General features: G+C 40.3%; 1 protein-coding gene across 1 annotated transcript in view; it reads right to left on the reverse strand.

The window, feature by feature from the left end:
• The window catches only part of DYNC1I1 (dynein cytoplasmic 1 intermediate chain 1), a 185,174-nt gene that overhangs the window by 154,887 nt on the left and 9,729 nt on the right, over positions 1–20,558 (reverse strand). The window contains exons 2-4 of the mRNA XM_084215717.1: positions 12,742–12,856; positions 10,489–10,603; positions 7,716–7,806 (exon numbers count right to left, since the gene is read on the reverse strand). Of these exons, the coding sequence (XP_084071843.1) occupies positions 7,716–7,806; positions 10,489–10,603; positions 12,742–12,849 (314 nt within the window). The 5' untranslated portion in view covers positions 12,850–12,856. The remainder of the gene's footprint in view (positions 1–7,715; positions 7,807–10,488; positions 10,604–12,741; positions 12,857–20,558) is intronic.

Raw genomic sequence — 20,558 nt, forward strand, 5'->3', positions numbered from 1 at the left:
TGGTTCTTCTTTTGCAGGGAGAAAAGGAGGGAAAACAATGTAAGAAATCTGCCATCCTTCAGCCTTGCATCCTAACCTGTGCAGGGCAGGCTGTGATGTGCAAACAGCCCAACAGCCACCCACTGCTATCCTGTAAACAGCCCGATGTGGGGAAGTGTGAGAGATTGCAGCATCGCTCTAAAAAGCAGCAGAGTTCCCAGGCCAAAGACAGCAGAGACAGCCAGGGCTCCCCCGGGCAAGGGGAGGAGGCTGACACTGTCACTGCTTCACAGAAGCCATCACCATTCAGCTCAGGAAGGCTTAAGGCACGATTTGGCCTCCAAGTCTGCTGGAAACTGTAAAATGAAACGTGTGCCAAGCAACCCTGACAATGGAGTTGTGGTAAATTAAATGGAAAAAAAATGTAACAGCTGGGTGTTATTAATTTCTGTCCTACCATGCAATGGTGCACACCCCATAGCAAGCCCAAAGCCACCAAAACAGAGTGGCAACACAGTGTCCCAGAGGGCATCCCATTAATCTCCAGCCACCAAGCAGAAAACTTCTCTTGACTCTGCGCTGTGAAAAACTGCACAACAGTCCCTAGGGTTACAATCCTTCTTTGTCTGACTAAAACTAAAACACCATGCAAGCAAAGTTTGCCATGAAGCAGTTATTTTCCCTCAGCCTTTCCTAAAGCTCCCTTAGAATCTTCACATTGTTCTGTACTTCCCTTTGGCTCAGCCCATTTATGAAATAAGTATGCCACTAAAGCAGCCATTTAGAAAGCATTTTGTACATATAAATTGATCTTGCAGAAAAGCACCATAAAGGAAATAATCCCCTACAAATAACTGTTACAGCTGCTGCTCCTGAGGCAATACATCACAGGCCCACTTGTCCTGGAACAAGTGAAGAAGGATCCCTGTCATTTCCGAATGTGGGAACACAATGAAATTCTGGTAATGCAAGGCTGAGTGGCAGTGATGAAACAGCATCATTGCACACAACCTGTCAAATGCATTTACTTAATGATAAAGTAGCTAAGCCCGAGGCAATATGGTTCTGCTGGCAGTGGTTTTAGCAGATCTTTTAGAAACATGTTTTTGCTAATGTCTGTGAGAGATGTTTTCTGCAGCTAAAGAGAAGATAGGAAATATGCTGTATGAACTATTAAAGATCATCTACTACAATAATCCAACATTCCTGTACAAATGAAATAGAGACCAAAATCCACCTTCTTTCGCCTTCTTTATCTATCTAATTAAACAGCAAAGTAGACACTTAAAAGGGAGAATGGCATTCTGATACCCTTTGTTCAGCTTGTTAATGTGTTATATTACTGTTCTAAGTAAGAAGCTATTTGGAAATTAAAGCTGAGTTGCCAAGCATGATTTTTCAGGAAAAAAGGACACAGCTCAAACACTTTGATGACATATAGAGAGAGATCACAGAACAAAAAGTATCTTTCTGATTTTAAATATAATGTAGTAAGAACACACTGCAAAAGCGATACCTTTTTTTTTTTTTTTTTTTACTTTCAGTGAGCAAGATTAAGTACAAAACTGTAAAATAATGACATGCTTTGACTCATATGGTGCCCAGATGCTCCAGAGCTATCTCCTTCCTTTTGATTGTGCAACTGAAAAGCATGAAATGTTTGTGCTTGACAGTCAGACATGAAGTAATGTGAGATTAACACAAGACTGGTGTGTGTGTTTAGATGCTGCAAAATAAATCAGAATACCTATTATTTATACAAAAATGAGTAAGCAATATGCTGCAGAGAAAAAGGACTGGAATCATATCCATTTCTTCTTGCACCAGGCCAATACAATCTGGGAGTGAACATCAAGACATAGAAAGAAAATATATCCTAGTGTATTTCTTTTTATAACAAAATGGCTCGAAGTAGCCATGGTAGGCAGAAGGAACAGAGGATCACATCTGATGAAAACAAACACAAATGCAGATTAATACTGTCAGCAAACTTCAAAACAGAATGAAAGAGAAGAAGACATGCTCTCAACTCTCTATCAGTAAGGACATCCAACCTAATGTGACAGCTGCTACAATATTCTCTGGAATACAAGTGGGAACATTCAGAGGTCACAGTGACTGCAAGATGAACTGATGTAGTGGACAAAAAAATCATGCCACGAGACAAAGCCAAAGGAGATACTGCTCCTCAGAGAAAAGCGCTCCATCATTGAAGACAGCTGTTCTATTTCAAGGACTGCTCATTTAACGTATTTTATGCAGAATTTAAAAAACTAGTGATGATGAGACAGTCAGGATTCCAGAGTGATCTAACTTCTCCAGCATTTACTGCTAAAAAATCTCTTTGAGAAATCCAGTTTCCCTTTATTTTTTGTTTTCTTTGCTACCTTATGCAATGCTCAAGCTCATTCTCACAGGAACTTTCATTAAATATTTAGAGCTTCATCCAAAGAAGGGCTAACCCTGCTTTACTGCAAGTACGCTTCATACACTAAAGGAAGTTAATCAATTTCAGTGCATAAAACTTATCTCAAGACCCTTGATATCAAAGGAACAACATAAATCAGGTAGGAGCCATTTAAACCAAGTATTACATTGTACCCTAATCCAAATAAGAACAATAATTACAGAATGAGTAGCTGTAGCCAAACAAATCCACAGCACAGTCCAATGGGCTATGAGAGAAATAGCACAAAATAATCCGGCTTACATTATTTTAGCAGATAAAACACCATTTTGAAATAACCATCCTCTAAAAGAAGCCACCAGAATATTAATATCTTTGTCTTTATGTGAGCCCACAAAACAATCAGGTACCTAAACTTATGCACAGCAAAATACACAAGAGTTAGAAAGCAAAAGAGCACAGATAAAACTCTTGCAGAAAGAAGGGCCAACCATTAACCTTTATACATCCAAGACAGCTGAGCCTGGTGCAGTCCACTGAGCAGATGGAAGGCAGGAAACCTTACACCCTAATGGGATTCTCATGTTCCCCAAGGCACAGCAGGAAGTGCTGGACTCCACTGGACACACACACACACACAGAGTTCACAATAAATGAGATGCTACTATGCAAACCTACTACTGTAGGACAGTGAAACTAGCTGGGAATATCCTACATGTTCCCAGGAACACATAGGAGAGTGAAGGACACAGGGCAAAATGGGGCACAGAGATAAATGGCACCTTGGTCCCCAGATGGAGCTCCTCCCAGCATGCCACATGCCAGGTGAACACAGGACCCCCTGTAGGTAACATGGGCATACACACCAATGCAGGCTGGTGTGAGCCCTGAAAGCCACCCAGCCACAGCAGCAGCTCCTCCCAGCACAGAGGAATTTCTACAATCTTATGTCGGGCTGACATGCCAAGTGTAGATGGACCCTCCCTGAGCCAGGATATGAGGTCTTTCTAGGGAGCTGCTCAGCCCAAAACACCTTACACTGCACTGCCTGCCTCTGAGGCACTGTGTGAGGATTGTCCTTGTGCACTTACTCAGACAACTCAAACCCAAAATTCATGGCTGTGAGTGCTGCAGAGACGAGATTTACAAATGCCTAAGGTATGCTGAGTAGCAGAACATACCTCTCCAAGGGCATGTTTCATGGTGCCTCAATTATATTAGTTAGCATCCTCCCTAGCACATTAGGGTAGCAAAAGTTGAGAGTATCCATACATACAGTTATTATAAAGCATACAGTTATTATAAAGGAGTTATATATTAATAGAGGCAAATTTGTGTTTCACACTATGCTACAGCATAGGACCTCTCAGCAAATGCCTTTACCTCAGCCCTTTTCTTCACATGCATTCAAATCTCCTTTGAGGTTGTGCATGTCTATGCATATATAAGATGACCATAAGCAAGAGGACACAGGAAATCATCAAAATGCTTACAAAATACTAAAGAAGCCAAAACACATCCTGAAAGAGCCAAGTACATTCTATTCCAAGGAGAATCTCCATTCAATCCTGCAATACTTTCTTAGGAAAAATGAGTCATGTCTGAATACATCATATAAGAAAGCTCCGTGAACCAATGACCCATCTATTCAGAGATGGGTATCTGCTCAGGCTATGTAATTTTTCCATCCTATCTGTGTAGCACAAGCAACACAGGCATCAAAAAAAGCAAAGTGGGATGTGCAAAGCAATGTGGAGACAGGTAAGCTGCTCTCTGAGCAACAACTGGGCCCCAGTGAATTTTTCATTGTAGCCTGGTAACTAAGAGCAGCACCAGAATCAAAGTGTAACATACCTCTGCCTACCCAGAAATGATGCCCAAGACCACAAAAATAGATATAAAATGTGGCTCTCCTATCCAACTGAAAGCATTCAGTCAACAGTTTCTAGAACAGTTATCTATCTAACATCTGCTTATTTTTACAGTTGCTGTCATGGCTCAGAGAGAAGCTGGAATGCTGCTTAAACCTAATGTTTTCCCAAATGACAAACCGCAAAATGGTACTAAAGATTAAGCAGCAAAAAAACCCCACATAGAAACCTGGGATGAGGAAGACAGAAACGGTTCCACAATTCGGTGATATTACAAAATCCACCGCATCTCTTCTCCTAATACAGTGAATGGCATCAGAGAAAAGACAACAGTGCTCTGGCTGTTGTGCTGGAGATAATGGACAATGGTCCTGAGGGATAGCAGCACTACTAGTCTGTAGGTTGCATGGCAGAAGCGACTACTGTGACCATGCAGCTTTTCTTCCTGTGCAACAAAAGGGCTGTGCAACTTTATGAATGAGTTATTGTTTGACCTATTATCAGCCTGTTTGTCACACACATTATCCTGGACAAGCAACAACCAGTCATAGAAGATCCCACAGAGTCTTTAGGTAAGTTGTTTTAGCAATGAATTTGTCTCACCATTGACTTTCTTTCTGTTTTATACTTCTCCAACTTCAATACCACTTTGCTGCTTTCACCTTTTCAGCTGGAGGAGACTTTTTGCTCCTATGCAGCTATTACACTTGTTGAGCACGTGACCAGTCAGTTTTCATCTTGCAAAGTAAGACTGAGATCTGTGGTTCCAGAACTACAACTAAGAGTGTGCAAACTTTCCAGTTTATAAATTCTCTTTCCTGAAAAGCATATGTCATAAACCTGTGTTTCTGGCTGAACTACAGTCACTTTCATATAAGAAATCACATATGCTTGCTGATCAAAGCATATCTCAAATATACTTGGTGATAATGGGACCAACAGAATAAGTCTGAAAACTACCAGAAGTACCAACAACTCAGAGAAGTATGAACACAACCAAGTTCTGTACCAGAATCTGGTCCCTCTCATGACAATCTCCTGCATTCTTCAAAGCTTTCAACAGAGCCTCTCTCCTGTAACAAGCTGAAATTTGTGACTTCACAGCTTCTTTTTTTTTTTTTTTAATATCCATCATCTTCCTCCAGGGAACACTTCAGCAATGAGTAACCAGAGCCTGTCATTCCTGCAGCAGTTAGCAGCAGCAACGATGGACAAGCTGTGATTGCTGAGACTGGGGTATTAGCAGCTTTGAAACTAATCTGCTCTCCTCTAAAGCTTGAGCTCAGCCTAGTACAGAAAAGGGAAAGATCTAACAAGCATGATGGCGTGGCAGGGGATCCAGCAGAAGTGCCCCTTCTATCACAGAAAGTGAAATGGAAAAATAAAATGAAGCAGGATAACCTTGTTTACACAGATACACAGGCAATAATATATGCAGTAGTCAAAGTAAGTTAGATGCATGGTCTGGGCACCCATCAGAGAAAACAGCTGGGGTGGTTTCATCTTATTTACCCACTGTGATGACAACACAGTGGGTAAAGCAGTTACTGACATCAGTTCTACATCATCTTCCTCTCCAAGTCTGACACTATCACACATGCAGGCCTGAGTGTGCCCGTTCACACCAACACTGAGCACATCTACCTGCACCCAGTGACACTAATTCCACTAATTGCCACTCAATACTATCCACTGGTTACAGACATTCCCCAGGGCCCAGACCAGACATTATTTCCATTACCACAAACCAATCACTCCAGGCAAAGATCTGCAAGCAGCCTTCCTGGTACACAGCACAGCCCTTTCAATACCTGAGAATATGCCAAGCAAACTAGGAGACTACAAGCAAGGTCTCAGGGCTCCCACTGAATTCCTGGTACAGCCACAAGAAGCTGGAAAATGGATCCAAAGTGAAAGCCCACAATGCAGAATGTCCTGAGCTCAGAAGAAGGGGACAAACTCCATTCTCCTCTGAAAGGACACGTGGTCATGTGCTTTCATTGCTCGCTGCTGACAGAGAGCCAAAGTGCTAGCGTGGGTAACAGCCAAATAAATTCTTCCAAAAGCCTTTTTTTTAACCTTAATGGTAAAAAAGTTACAGCATAAAGATTCAGAGGAAAAGCAGGAATTCAGAAGTCTCCACCCAGTTTTGTCAGGGCTTCACACAGGACTGTGGTAAATAGCTTCATCCTGAACAGCAGGCTATACTTTGCTTAAAAAGGATTTTTGTTCTACTCAAAGTACTTTGACTTGCTGAAATCTACTGCATTTACTTATGAAGGCAGAATTACGCTATTTTCTGTGTTTTAAACTGCAAGGCTAGGGCTTTTCACTTAGCAACCTTCAGTTCTTTTAGAGGGTAGACCTGGGAGCTGATTTAATTGCAGCCGCGCCGCATCCAGACCACAAGGGAGAGTGTCTGCATCTGGCTGAAGGGGACAAAACATAGTCTCTGCTATGGAAGTGTGATTTTACTAAGCAGCAGGCTGGTGTGGTATGAAATTTGTTACAGTCTATGTCTGGAGAGGTATTCTACGATGTCTAACTGAGCACTGTTAACTACAGAAAGCAACCACTGTGCTTTCAAGCCATTAGCAGAGTCTTGGCTCACAGACTTGGATGAGCTGGCAGCTCAGCCCTATGTTGAATTACTGTGATACAAAAAGAGTTATTAGGATCTGTCTTTTACATTTCTCAAAGCATACAGTATAGCTGCTTGCACCTCTTCTTACTTGAACACACCCTTGTTTACCAGCAGCATCCTCAGGCTCTCCTTTCTTTTCTATTCCAGAGAAGGAAGTATTTCGGGATTGCCACTTTGATTTTTATTTCCCCCATAGAAACAAAAATAAGATTACTCTTTTTTCTATCCCTCACACAGATTCCAGTTCCAACAAGAACAGAGCTGCTTCCCTTCCATTCTGCAGGAAACTCTCCAATATCCAGAATTTCCAAGGCAGAATTGCCAGTGGGTCCTGGGATGTTTCAGCCTGTTCCTGTCCAAGCTCCTCTCTGCCACTGTCAGTGGCACACACTGCAATGAGCACTCACAGCAACCTGAGGCAAGCTGATGTTACATGAGGAGGAATGCCAAGGGGACTGGTTAGGTGAACAGAGAGAACTCCGCATGAATAACAGGTTCTACCCCTGGGCACATCTCCCTTTTGTTTAGTGTATTTCTGAACAGCATGAGAGCTTTCTGTAGGCCATTTCAGCCTCTTGCTTCCACTATAAGGTCTGGGGCTCAGAGTTTAAGATCCATTTGTTGCATGCATTTATTTGCCTCACATCTGAGACCGCTCTTACTGGACGGTAGCACCCAGTGGACAATGCAGAAACAAAAGTACACATTCAATACAGCATGTTATTATTTACAGCAGAAAAGGAAAAAATGGGGAAGTAAGTGCAAAGTGAAAAAACCCTCACATTTATTCAAGTCTGTTAACTCTGTGGCTTACCTTCCTATGGGTCCCAGATCCCCTGAGTCCTGGCTGCCTGCGTCACTGGGTGTGCTCACTGATTTCGAAGAGGGAGACATAGGGGTTGGGACTAAATAATGAAAATAACAGGTATCCCATGTTAACACATGCAGCGACTGCACTGATGAAGAGCAGTGTCAGACAAATCAAAACCAATGGACCAAAATGATAGTGGATGGATGAGTAGGAGAGTTTGAAATGGTGAAAGCAAATAAGGAAGGAAAGAAAAAGAAAAGGAAGAGAGTCAAGTGAATTTTAAGGCTTCTGGAAGTGTTAAAACTGACATGTATCTAGACAGGACTGAAAGCCCAATGGGAATCTACAGCTAATCAATGGAGAAGATACCTGTGGAAATAAAATAGTACTTGTTTGCTTGAGTCTGGTTTGAAGTTGACTTGCAAAATATTTTAAAGATATGAAGAAGTATCAGGGGCTTGTCTTGTCAAAATCTAAGTGAACTCTTCTGGTAAAGTCAGGTAGGCAACAAAACAAGCATACTTTTCAAATTCTGAATTTAAATCAAAAGCCAGTGTCCATTAGATATGCTCTAAGGTTGCAGTGTGGAAATGACATCAAAAATAAAAGCTAAATAAGGAAATCAGCTAAGTTAAAATCATTTCCCAAAGATGCTGAGAACACACAGTTTACTTGGTGATTGTTTTCTTAAGTAACGTAGGTCATACAAAATTTCCATTTTGGGTGGGACATGATTTCAACACTCAAGGAAAAATTTCCCTTGGTTTAGACACTATTTGCCCAAGCTCTTAAAATGATTTTCTCTTTGCCTTGCCAGGGCTTTTGAAGCATATTTCATGCAAAGGCAGTTTTGTTTCCTGAAACAGGAAAGGAAGTTCATAGCTCAAGGTCAGCCCGAGTTAAAGCTCTTCAGCAAAGAAATAATAAATAAAAGAGTAAAAATATCCTGATTTCTTTTAAAATGGTTTCTCAAAAATATTAAAAATTAAGAGATGGCTCCAGTCAAGATTTAAAGCAAGTATTCTTCAAAGCAGCCACATTGAATAAAACACAAAAAAGGGTTTAATGCAAAAGCAATGTTTCGATTTGGTTCAAATCGTGTGCATTTCCTTTTATAGATTTAACAGAGTAAAACTTTAAAATACTTTGTTATGCTTTACAATGTATAATGACAGACCTGTCAAGAGATTCGGATTTTCCATATGGTCAAGCTTTTAATGCAGATTCTCCCTAGAGACTGTCACAGAAATGACTGCAGCATGAAAAGTGAATTCATCTTTGTGACAGCCCTTTGGCAGGTTACAGGTATGTCTGGTTGTTTACATATTCCATATTCAGTGAGACCTGGCATCATGTGTATGAATTGTGAGTGTATGTAAAGGGAACAAAACAGAACAAAATACTATTTTTAACTAAAAGGAATCATCTTTCATGTGAATTTATGTGTTCTTTTGACAGTATCAAACATAAAAAAAATTACCTACGATAAAAACTGATAACTTGCAACATGAATATATGTGTTTGGCTAATAAAATGATAAGGACATATATACTCATTTTTACACAAAAATGAGTTTTTTAATGCTATGCATTAAAAATATATCTGATTTTATCTTGGACCTTACTTTTGTATCATGACATAATTTTACAAACATATTTTATTATACATAAAAATAGAGAAATGGTGTCTAAAAGCTTCAGTTACTCTACCATAACTTATAAAAATAGTAACTTTTCTCAATAAATGTTGGTTGATGCAAGTAATTAAGTCAAATTCCAATTCAGAATGTCACTACCTACTTGCATATGTACCCAGGCATCTGTATAAGGTGCTTTCCTAAACCGAAACTTCAACATGTTGTCAAATTTGAAGTTTCTCCTACATATTACTGGAAAGAATAACCAGGGGTAAAATCCTAGATTCAGTCACAATGAACTTAATGAAAAGGCTTGATAGCTCCAGAGAGGCCAAGGTTTCAGCTAAAACAGTGAGAGTGATCCCAAATTTGAGGGAGAGGGGAAGGGGAAGGGGAAAGAAAGAAGGGCAAGGGCAAGGGCAAGGGCAAGGGCAAGGGCAAGGGCAAGGGCAAGGGCAAGGGCAAGGGGGAGGAAAGAGGGGAAATGGAAGGAAATTTCTCACTTTAGGACCATTCAATAAATGAGGCAGATCTTAATCAAGGTAATCCATACTCAGATTTTGTATGTGTTTTTAAACTGAAGCCATCAGGTTCTAGAACTAAAACATCAAAACCAAAAAAGATGTCAAGCAGACGAAACCAGACCAAAAATCTACAGTAGTGTCTGTTGATAAGTGTTTTTCTATTTGTGATTTGTTTTTTTTTTTTATTTTGCTTCTCCAGTTTTTCTTAATTTTAAAAGAAACACAGTGGGAGTTCCCAAATAATTATGTTCCTCCTTCCTTACAAATGCTTAATTTGAATTTTTGAAACAAAACTTGGGGCTAATGAAGTTAGCACTTATTTTTTCGAGTGAGAAGAAAAAACAGTCCATCAGAAAAGAAATCACTGCTGGTATGCAAAACCAACCTGCAATTTGTTCATAAAAAATTCTTGAAGAAATGAAATAGATGTTTTTGGCAATGACAAGTACTCAAAATGCCATGAGCTTGTATACGTGAATGGTATGGCAGGCATTCAAACAGAAGAGTTCACTTCACTAACACAGCCAAAAATTAAAAAAGCCAAGCATGCTTTAGTAGAAAGAAAGCATTAGTTGTGGCAGAGCTGAATGCTTTACAGTGTGCTGCTCTTAAATACCTAGAGGTGGTTCTGGGGATATACCAATGCTCTGTAACAAAGCTTCTGTCTCTCTTCTTTTACGGTCTAGGTCAGAATCTTCCTGAGCTGGCTCCTTCTTCTGCTGTAGATCAGCCTGAGTTAAACCAGAAGAAAACAGAAAAGTTTATTTCATATATAATCAGCTCTAGCAATTATATGTGTGGAAATATTTGTATGCACTACTGCTTAGGTACAATATGAAATTTATTTTGATACTTTTAGATAATTTATAACTTAGATAATTTATACTGCATGTATCAGTAACAGCATTTTCCCCTAAATGGATGGTAAAACTGGTTTTTGCAAGGATATTTGCAAGAATTTTTACAGGACAATGATGGAAATTTTATGCCTCTCACTCGGAAGGTGCAACTTATTCAACTAACATAAAAGCTGACCACAGAACAACAGGTATCATTACCCTGAATAAAAACTGGTCCTTTCCTCTTTACTTCATAATCAAGAAAAAATTTTCATTGCATTTCAGTGATGTAGCTTAAGGTCCTACACTTGGTCCTAAGTGCTTGCTGGGAAAAGAAATACTGACCCATTAACTTCAATATCCAAGATGTGCAAAGGAAAGAACTGACATTTCTAAACCAGGACTTTGGCAGCCTTGGGCTCACTGAAGGTCCACAAGACCCTTTCCTCTCTGCTTAGTTTGCACCTCTATCTCCTTGGAGTTTCCACACATTAGCCTTCTCCCACTCTAATCTGTGGGCATCTAAAAACAGTAGGAGAACCTGCATTAGCCAGAATCCCACAATGAGGTTGCCCTTTCTGCTGAAACCAGAGTGTTGGAAAAGAGGACTTGTACAGTTCCTCAGACTGGTGTTGATCTTGGTTCAGGCACAACAGAAAACCTGGAAATTCAGAATGTTTGTGTTCTCCAGTTCAGAGACAGGAAACACTGATTTTATAGTCAAGGCCCAGGCATATTCCTGTGCTCAGCTCTTCCCATGAACTATCTCACAGCATGTAGGTTTGTAGGCAGCTACCCTGCACCAGTGTGAATGGCCAAGCAACTTTGTGAGTGTCAGCCTTCACTACTGGCACCACAGCACTGCCCATTTACACAATTATGCACAGCACAATTATGCACGGCAGCGTTATCTGCAGACGCGGCTCTCAGGGCCAATGGAAAGTTTCAACCACCACAAGTTCTCCATGAGGCACAAAGTCAGAGTCAGGGGACAAAGAGAAAGGACCTAATAGCTCCCTTGAGCCATTAGCTTGGCCTCTCTCCCTCCAGTTCTTCAGTAATGAACACTGAAAGATTACCATTTAATGATCCGCTCATGGAGGACTTCCCCAGTGAGTCCGGGAGCCTCAGTGGGGCCCGTGCTGTAACTGCACAAATGTGGCTCAAATGAAAAAAGATTAAAAAGACAGCCAGAACTGGAATGCTGATTTCTTGGATCACATCACATTTCCACGGTAATTCCATGAAATTCATGTACAATATTAAAGTGTCAGTTTAAAAGGAAACCAGCTATTAGTAAAGGATAACAGGTGCTTTAAACTATAGTAAGTGTTGACATTTGAAGGAAAGGAAGCATAATCACTTAATGCTTCTCTGACTTTGCATGAAAATGAATATCCACTCCCTGTCAATTCTCACCTCTATTCCACTAAGTGACTGAATAAAAAGAAGTACAAATCCCTTAATGATAAACCTAATGCATATTGTCAAGGACAAATAAACTAATATGTCAATCAAACTTTAACAGAACTGAAAGATGCACCCATGCCAGAAGATGAAAATGCAATTGCAATTATGTTTTACTTTACTGGAGAATAATAATTGTAAACCTGTTACCTTAGCTAGTAATCAAACTAGTCTTCAGAGTACAAAAAGACATATTTAGATTGTAATGGCTTGAAAAAATGTGAGTCCTCTTTCTATCTTTCCCCACTCTCCACTCCCTTTCCATTGAAGGAGAGCCCAGGAAAAAGCATTGTGGCAAATCAATTTTTCTTTTTCCATACACATGCACATCATGTTGTCTAAACTGTTGTCATTTGACAGTGCAGTGGTTTTAAAAGCAATTCCCTCACCCCAATATTCTTGACTAAAAATAAGCTTTTTGATTTTCAGGTTAGTCTGACGTGGGTTTGAGTATCTCATTCCACATGACAGATACCTTGGGGCATAAAATACTGAGATGTCAAAACCTCAGCAAGCCCCTTGTGCAAGCATAAGCTGTCTAAAAGGTGGTTTTGCAAATTTACCTCTTTTTTCTTCCTTTCTTCCTCCTTCCGTTTCTTTTCTTCTCTTATCTGAGCCAAACGTTGTTTTTTGCGCTCAAGTTCTGCTTTTAAATCACTTTTGTCTGACATTTTGACTCTGCTGGAAACAAAAATATGGAAATCAAGGTGAAAATTGAATGATTACCCTATTTACTGAAAAAAAAAGGATAGTCAATTATATCAAAATGAGGGCTTCTAAAATTGCAACAAATATATTTCTATATAAACACTGATCCTTGGACTATACTGACATTGTAGGAAGTGGAATATTTTCTTCGCAATTTTCATTTCAGGAAACTAGACCAGAATATCACCAAATGTGGAATATATTTTCAGACTGCCTCTATTACAAAATTACCTTTGTGAAGCAAGCCTATTGCTGCTCAAAATATGCTTTAATGCTTTCAAAGTGAAGCTAAAATCTTTTGATTTCCATGATCTTCAGCAGCTCTGCCAGAGTGTAGAACTCTGATCAGCAAATAGATTCCAAGTACCAGATTCAGAGCTGCCCCAAACAGCCCCAAACTTCTTAGACAAGCAATAATTTTACTTGCAATAAATGGAAACAGGAGAGCTTTTGCATATGCAGGTGCTTTGTACAGCTGCCAAGCAGGACCCCCTGTCCCACCAACACAGTCCCACACAGACCATCAGTTCAGTCTCAGTATCCTTCTCACATTCACCCCTCCAGCGAGCACTCTCACCAAGCTCTGAGCTAACCTGCCCAGGAATCTCCTCTGCCCTTTCCAGGGAAACCGGGGCAATTCCCCCAAGAAGCTGCAGACAAGGCTCAAAACCCCAGCAAATCAACATTTCTCTTTAATGAAGCAGCACATTGCTCTGCCAACAGTCGTGTTCAGGTCGTCTTTCCAAGAGGCAGGAGACATGCCTAACACTCTTGATTTGATGCCAACCACACAAACTTGGCAAAAACATTTCTTCTGAAATACTGAAAGTCCCCTTCCACCATTTAAACCCACTTTTCTTTAGAATAGTGATGTGAAGCCACAAATATTCTTTGTCTTTTAAATCTCTGTCAGTCTATACTGATGTACATGAGCCTTAAAAATGAAGGGTAAAGAAATAAAAAGTAATTCTATACAGATATAGAGCCAGATCTTTAAAGAAAATACACCAATCTTTTTCTACAGTTTTAAAACCCCACCAGTGTTGCACAAATCCATAAATCAGGGATTATTTATTGATTTTCTAACATCATAATAATTATGAACTGTAATCTAACTGTATCAATACTGATTTTCTTATTAGGCCTTTGTTTCAAGGACAGTTCTGACTAATATAGACATTCATGAAAAGAGTTAACTGTGCTTTTCCTGTTCACACATCACCAATCATATCCTCTGCAACTCCGGATCAATCAGATCAATGGCAGTGCCATGTACACGCAATGGAAGTCTATTGTTCACTTGATGCATGGGAAATTTGAATGTCAACTCTCCCTTAGCATAATGAGAACTCTACTCATATTACTGCCTGGATGGGTGGATGACCAGAGAGTAAAATTATCTGCTAAAAATTACACGGCATTTTCACCCGTCATGAATTTCACTGCAGACATCAGCTTCCTCCTCAAAATGATAAAAGCCTGATAGTTAGCCTGTGACATGGAGGATGTTGCCAACAAAACACCACCTGCACATTAAGCACAATCTTGGCCCCAAATGCTTTGTTGTCTTTGCAAGCATTTTCCTTAAAGGAAAGAACAGAATCACATTTGGAATCAGACAAGGAAACCATTTCATGAAAAGGACAGGCATAAGAGCAGCTCAAACTCCAGCTCACACTGTCACAGATTCTGCACTTCAGCAGAGCTGCCCGTGCTGGCCAGGCACCCTTTCAAGGCCAGGAGGCTCTGGTTCCATCCACAACAGCTGCCAGCAAATGGTACAGGAAGGACAAATGGTAATGGAAGGACAGCTTCCAGCCAGTGGAACCACTGGATACACTGGCTGCATGTGGAGGACCACCACTTCTTTATTCCTCTATCACTCTCATCCATAATGGTATGTCAATCAATTGGAGAAAATCAAAACTGTCAGAAGAAAAATTACATTTGCTATTGGGAAAAGTAAGCAGTAGCATCTTAAACAACAATTATCTGTGTGATCAGCTGACATCAGTGAGCTATTTTTTACATGAGAAATGCCCAGAGAAAAAAAACCAAGCATTTTAATGGCAGTGCAGGTAATGCTTTGCCTACCAATCTGTTCAGGATTTCTGTGTCTCTTTTAGATATGGCTGAAATCCCATTTGAAGTCATTTTCCTAATCTGTTGCACACATTTGAATTCTGATTATGAAGTTACCCCTCAGAGCCCTTTGGATTAGACAGAGTTTTTTCATCCTTTTAGTTCGGCAGTTTGGCAACAGAGAGAGAGCTCCCGTTTCCATGCAAAAAATATGCAAATGCATTTTAAGGCTACTGACAGAAACCCTGAGGGTTTGGCATCCCTTTCAAGCTGTTTGTCAGATATCAATGAATGGCTTTCTAAAAATTCATTCCCTTAATGTCAGGGAAGCTAACTAGCTTCTCCCCTGATTTGAGCATCAATGGTTTAGTGCCTGGCCCCTCTTTTACAATGCTCCAGTCAGGGTGATCAAATCCTATTATAACATTGCTCTATTTTTAACAAAATAGATCTTACATACTACAAAGAGGATGTATTAAATTTCTTTCAAAGAATGTTGCCAGAGCTCAGTTATAGACTTTCATCCTGAATATATTATAGTCATGCCTGAGCCCCCCAGACAGCTTACCAACCTGCAGACTGGCTATTTACAATTTTTAGCACAAATTGAACACCAAGAGTATGTAACCACCTTTCTTAGATGCCAGCAAGCTGGTAAGCAAGGAGGCAAATGTACTTATCACTCTGCTTGGCATTAACCATGGAGTTAACACTTCATTCCTGGGACCAAATTTCCAATAAGAGCTATTCTGAGTGCCAAAAGGCACACCACACCAAGAGAGATAAAGGCAAACAGTAAAAGAGATTTACTTTTAACATTCTCTGTGGTGCAGAATGACAGCCCAAGGCTTATGCACAACCTAATCTCCAGCCTGGGAGAATGCACTGGTCAGAGGACTCCCTAAGGAGCACATTTTGTACTGAAGCAATTAAATCCCCTGTGTGGGAGAAGGAACAGAGAGGAGCAAACACACAGAATGTTGAGTAAGTGTAGAAACAATTGTATCAGAGCAACAGACTGAGGCTCCCCTGTTCAAGGGAGATGCATAATCTTAGATCAATTTTTATTTGTTTGGCCCAGTTTATTGTCATGGATTTAAAAGGGGAGAGAGTCCTCCCACTGCAGAAGAGCTTACCACACATGCTAGCACAGGTTCTTGTTATCAGGACCTTGCACAGAGAGCACCAGCCTGAACTCCCAATACTTGGAGAAAATTCTCCTTCCTTTGAGATACTGAAGAAAGGAATTGGCTCCTCATGGCATGCCTTTTGATGAAATGGAGTGCTCCATTTCAAGATGTCAGTTTTCCTCATGTGCAATAAAGATGCCTCAGGGTCCCCTCTTAGGCCCTCTTGGAAACACAGTTAATTCCATTTACGCACCAGACCCAGCGGGATGGAAGCTCCCCAGCCCTGGGCACATGCAGCACTGGCTTCCAGGGACTGCTTTCTGGGACTTCACCATCTTCTGGCTTAGCTCACAGTAGCCTGGATGCCCACAGTGTGCATGCAGAGCTATTCCTACCATCAGTACAGGTAACATCAGAAGAGTCTGGGTATCCTAGGACGTGATTCCACTTTTCTTAAAGCAGAGGTTTAAAAGCAGCTAAGATCAAGCAGGCCCCAAAGTCACCAATTCCTCTTTAATGATAATAAAGGGCCCTGGGTGATCAACATTAAGTTCTAGAAATCTCCATTGTAAATGTCTCAGACAGGGTAAGAAGAATTCTGTCCTTACAATGCTCCCAGCAGTTCCTCTTTGCTTGTCATTGTATGAAACAAGATATTTGAAAGACAATTTACATTAATCTTAAAATAATAATGATGTTTGCACAAACTTCTCTGCTGTACACAACATATGCCAAACTACTCCCCTAAGCTCATCCCACATCCCACATCTCACAACCATCTCATTTGTGGTAGCAGTAAGAATGTAAATGTGCAAACAGCATTTTATTCTCGACTGGACTAAACCCCATGCAATTACTTTTAGAGGTGCAAGCCAGTTTTACTACAGCTTTACAAGCTACAAGGTCTTTATCAATGATCAATAGCACAACATTTGAGCACATATTTTTTCAAAGCATTTCTACAAACACCTAACAGCAGGAACAGTCACAGGTATGTAATCAGTTTTACTTGATTTGCAGTACCAATAAGTTGATACTTGTTAGAGTAATCAAACCAGAAGAACAGGTATCAAGAGTTGGAAGCTGTGTACGTGTGTATGTAGACTAAATATAGGAAAAAATAAGCCCCAAAATGCCCAATGTATATCAAATAAAATAAAAAGACAATTACAACAGTGCACTTTTTAAGTAGAAAAATTAAATAGCATGTAAGATCTCCCTTCTCTTCCAGCCTGTTCTTTGTATTTGCTAGGATAGCTTTTTGCCTGCATGCTTTTGCCAAGCTCATCTAAAAAGGAACCTAAGTTTCCAAATCTGGTAGCACATAAAAAAGCCTACAGATTTTACTGCTTTTTGGTGTTTGCAGGATTTTTACATGGTGTTCATTCAGTAGGCTGCACTAAAGTAGAAATTTTCCAAAAGGAGTAGAAACTTTACCTTTCATGAGCCTTGAGGTCTTTCCTGGTTTGTGACTTCCTGTATTGTCTTTTTTGTTATTATCTCTGTTGCAATTACCAAGGGGGTTCATTAAATACTGTTACATATGGCATTAGTCATCCTATATAACTAATTATAAATAATTGATTCATTAATGAACTTCTCTGAAATAAATAGGCAGCATCTATCATTTAGAGATGCTGTACATGTATTATTCATATGCCTTCATAAATAGCCCGTTACTTGAGTCCAAAACTGCAAAACATATTTGTGCAAAATGCAAAGGATGTTGCACAATAAAATATATTACTCAGTGGTTCTGGTTTTAAAGAAGGGGTTCACAGAGTGGGAGTACTATTACTATTGAAGCTCTGACATATGAAGTGTTCCACTGGAAAAAAATGATTCATTTCTATAACATACCTATTTATCTCTACTTGGTGCAAATTAACATCTTTCCTACAGCTAGAAATATCATAGATTTTTTCAATTGAAAAAAATTCCCATGAGACCTACCTATGACTTCCAGAACTGTAAAGTGTGCATGCGAAGTATGAAACTGTACAAAGCAGATAAATAGCTTTGGTCTGCAAGAAACCAGAGGGAGTTGCTACCCTAGTATAAATGCATTCTAATGCATCACATTCATTTGAAAATAATGTTTGAAACACACTTCAAATGGGCAAGAGGGGCTAGAAGCATCTCAACAGCAATTTTTAAATAAACATGAGTGCCTCTTTTCATCATGCATCAGAATTTGTACTTGACTTCAGTCGAATAACATAAATAATTTTGCTAAATGGGCATATCAATGTTTATGAAATCACAACAATGAGCAAATATTTGCAGCTGCAAAAACTCAGCATTTGCAGCATTTAAAGGAATCTCCTGTGTGTGATGAATTCAGGAAAACGCTAAGTAAAATTGGAGAGACTAAGTATTTTTTCTACATAACCTTGAGGCAAAACAGTCAGGCTTTTTACACTGCATCTGTGTATTTATCTATAAATAAAAATGGTTGTGAAGTGTTACATTTCAGGGAATGCACCATTTTTATCCTTCAGCTTCTGAACATTTCTAGCAGATGGGCAAAGGTCTTGTACTTTGTTCTGTAAAGGTTTACAAATCACAAGCATCCAGAGATTAGGTTCTGTGCTTCCTCCTGGTTGCTATGCAACAGGTCAGCACATCTCTAGCCTATTTATTTCGATGCTGACAGGGTATAAGATATGTACCCACAAGTGCTCAGTTGCACATCCCTTACAATCTATTACCATTTAATCTTTTCACTCTTGTTCTTCCATAACAGCCCTACTACAAAAACTCAGTTTCAGCAGAATTTTAGGGTTTTCACGAAGCAGCACATGAGCAGAACTCTACTACTGCCCATTCTTCCAACACCAGGAGTAGAACCAATGAAGCAATACCTTCATATCATCCCTTTCTCTCATACCCCTCTAGTCTCTTAAATTTACCATGATCTTTTCAATTCCAACATGATGCCTCAGGTTTTAGCTTTCACTTTTTTTGATTCTGTGCTGCTTTAGTGTGTAGTTCTGAGCTTCATATAAGGGGATGGCAAGCTCTCTTCACAGAATAGAAAACAAAACAATTCCTTCTCTAGCTGGGGACCAAGGAAAAATGATCCAAATCTCAGGCCCAAGTGCATAAAGAACAAAGAATGAAGAGAGAAAAACAAGAAGGATGGGACTTCATAAACTAAAGCTATAATCAGACAATTAACTCCAATGTGCTAATGCACCAGAACTTAAAAACGTGTGAAACCCTGTGACCGGTTGTCCATTTTGTGGCCATTTTGGGTTCATCTTGAGTGTAGCCCTGGCTGGGCTCTTGTACTGCCCAAGGTGGATCTATTGAGGCCTCCTCATAAATACCTACTTTATTCTTTAGCTCCATCTAGGCTCTGTTCTAGGTCAGCCTTCACGAGGCATGAAAGAAACCTTGTGCCATGGAAGACCCGTCAAAGTTGAAGGGAAGAAGGTGCTGGCAACAACTCGCTGGAGGTGAGCAAGAAACACACAACGTTCCAGCAAGGAGCAGAATGAACTCAAGGACTCATACTAACCATGTCACTCTAGCAAAACTGCTGCACATCTTGCACCAAATATGCTCCCTTTATACTGAATTCCACAGAAACAACTGTACATATCACCTCAAAGAAAACTGAATTTTATATAGGTTCAAATGTCTTGTATTTTCTCTCAATAAGCATTAATGAGCACAGTTATAACTGCACAATGGTCTCAGATGTGCTTCTGTGAGACAGTCCTCAATGATGCAGAAGCCAATACTGATTTGTATTTCCTGGGGATCTGACTGAGGACTGTGCCCCAGTTACAAAGAGCAGATGTTTTTAACAGAGCAACCACTTGCATGCTTGACAACATTTAGATCTCATAGAATAGAATATTCCTAAGCATTCTTGGTCGCTGTCCTCTCTATCAGCTTCTGTCTCTGTTCTCTTTTACTGTTCTCTTTTACTGTTTGGCTGCAATAATACCCAGGATTCCATATGTGGCTCTGTATATGGCTGGGAATGGACATAAAAACATTCCAGTTTTTGTGACTCTACATTCCCCACACATTAACTGGTCTCTCTTGTTGCACTGTGTTTTTTCCGTGAATTTCCCAGCTTGCTCCAGAGAGGAACTGCAGGATGAACAGATCAAGAGCAGCCCTTCTGAGAAGGACCTAGTGGTGCTGGTGGATGAAGGGCTGGACACGACCCAGCAATGAGCACTCACAGCCCAGAAGGCCAAACCAAGCTGGGCTGCACCAAAGGCAGTGTGGCCAGCAGGGTGAGGGAGGGGATTCTGCCCCTCTACTGTGCCCCAGTGAGACCCCCCTGCAGTGCTGCATCCAGCTCTGGGCCCCAGTAGATTGGCTATTAGGAAGGACATGGACCTGTTGAAGTAAATCCAGACAAGGCCACCAAGTTGATTAGAGAGATGGAGTACATCTCCTGTGAGGAAAGGCTGAGAGATTTGGACTTGTTCAACCTG

The sequence above is a fragment of the Fringilla coelebs genome (genome assembly GCF_963513975.1).
Source record: "Fringilla coelebs genome assembly, chromosome: 1".
NCBI classification, from domain to species: domain Eukaryota; kingdom Metazoa; phylum Chordata; class Aves; order Passeriformes; family Fringillidae; genus Fringilla; species Fringilla coelebs.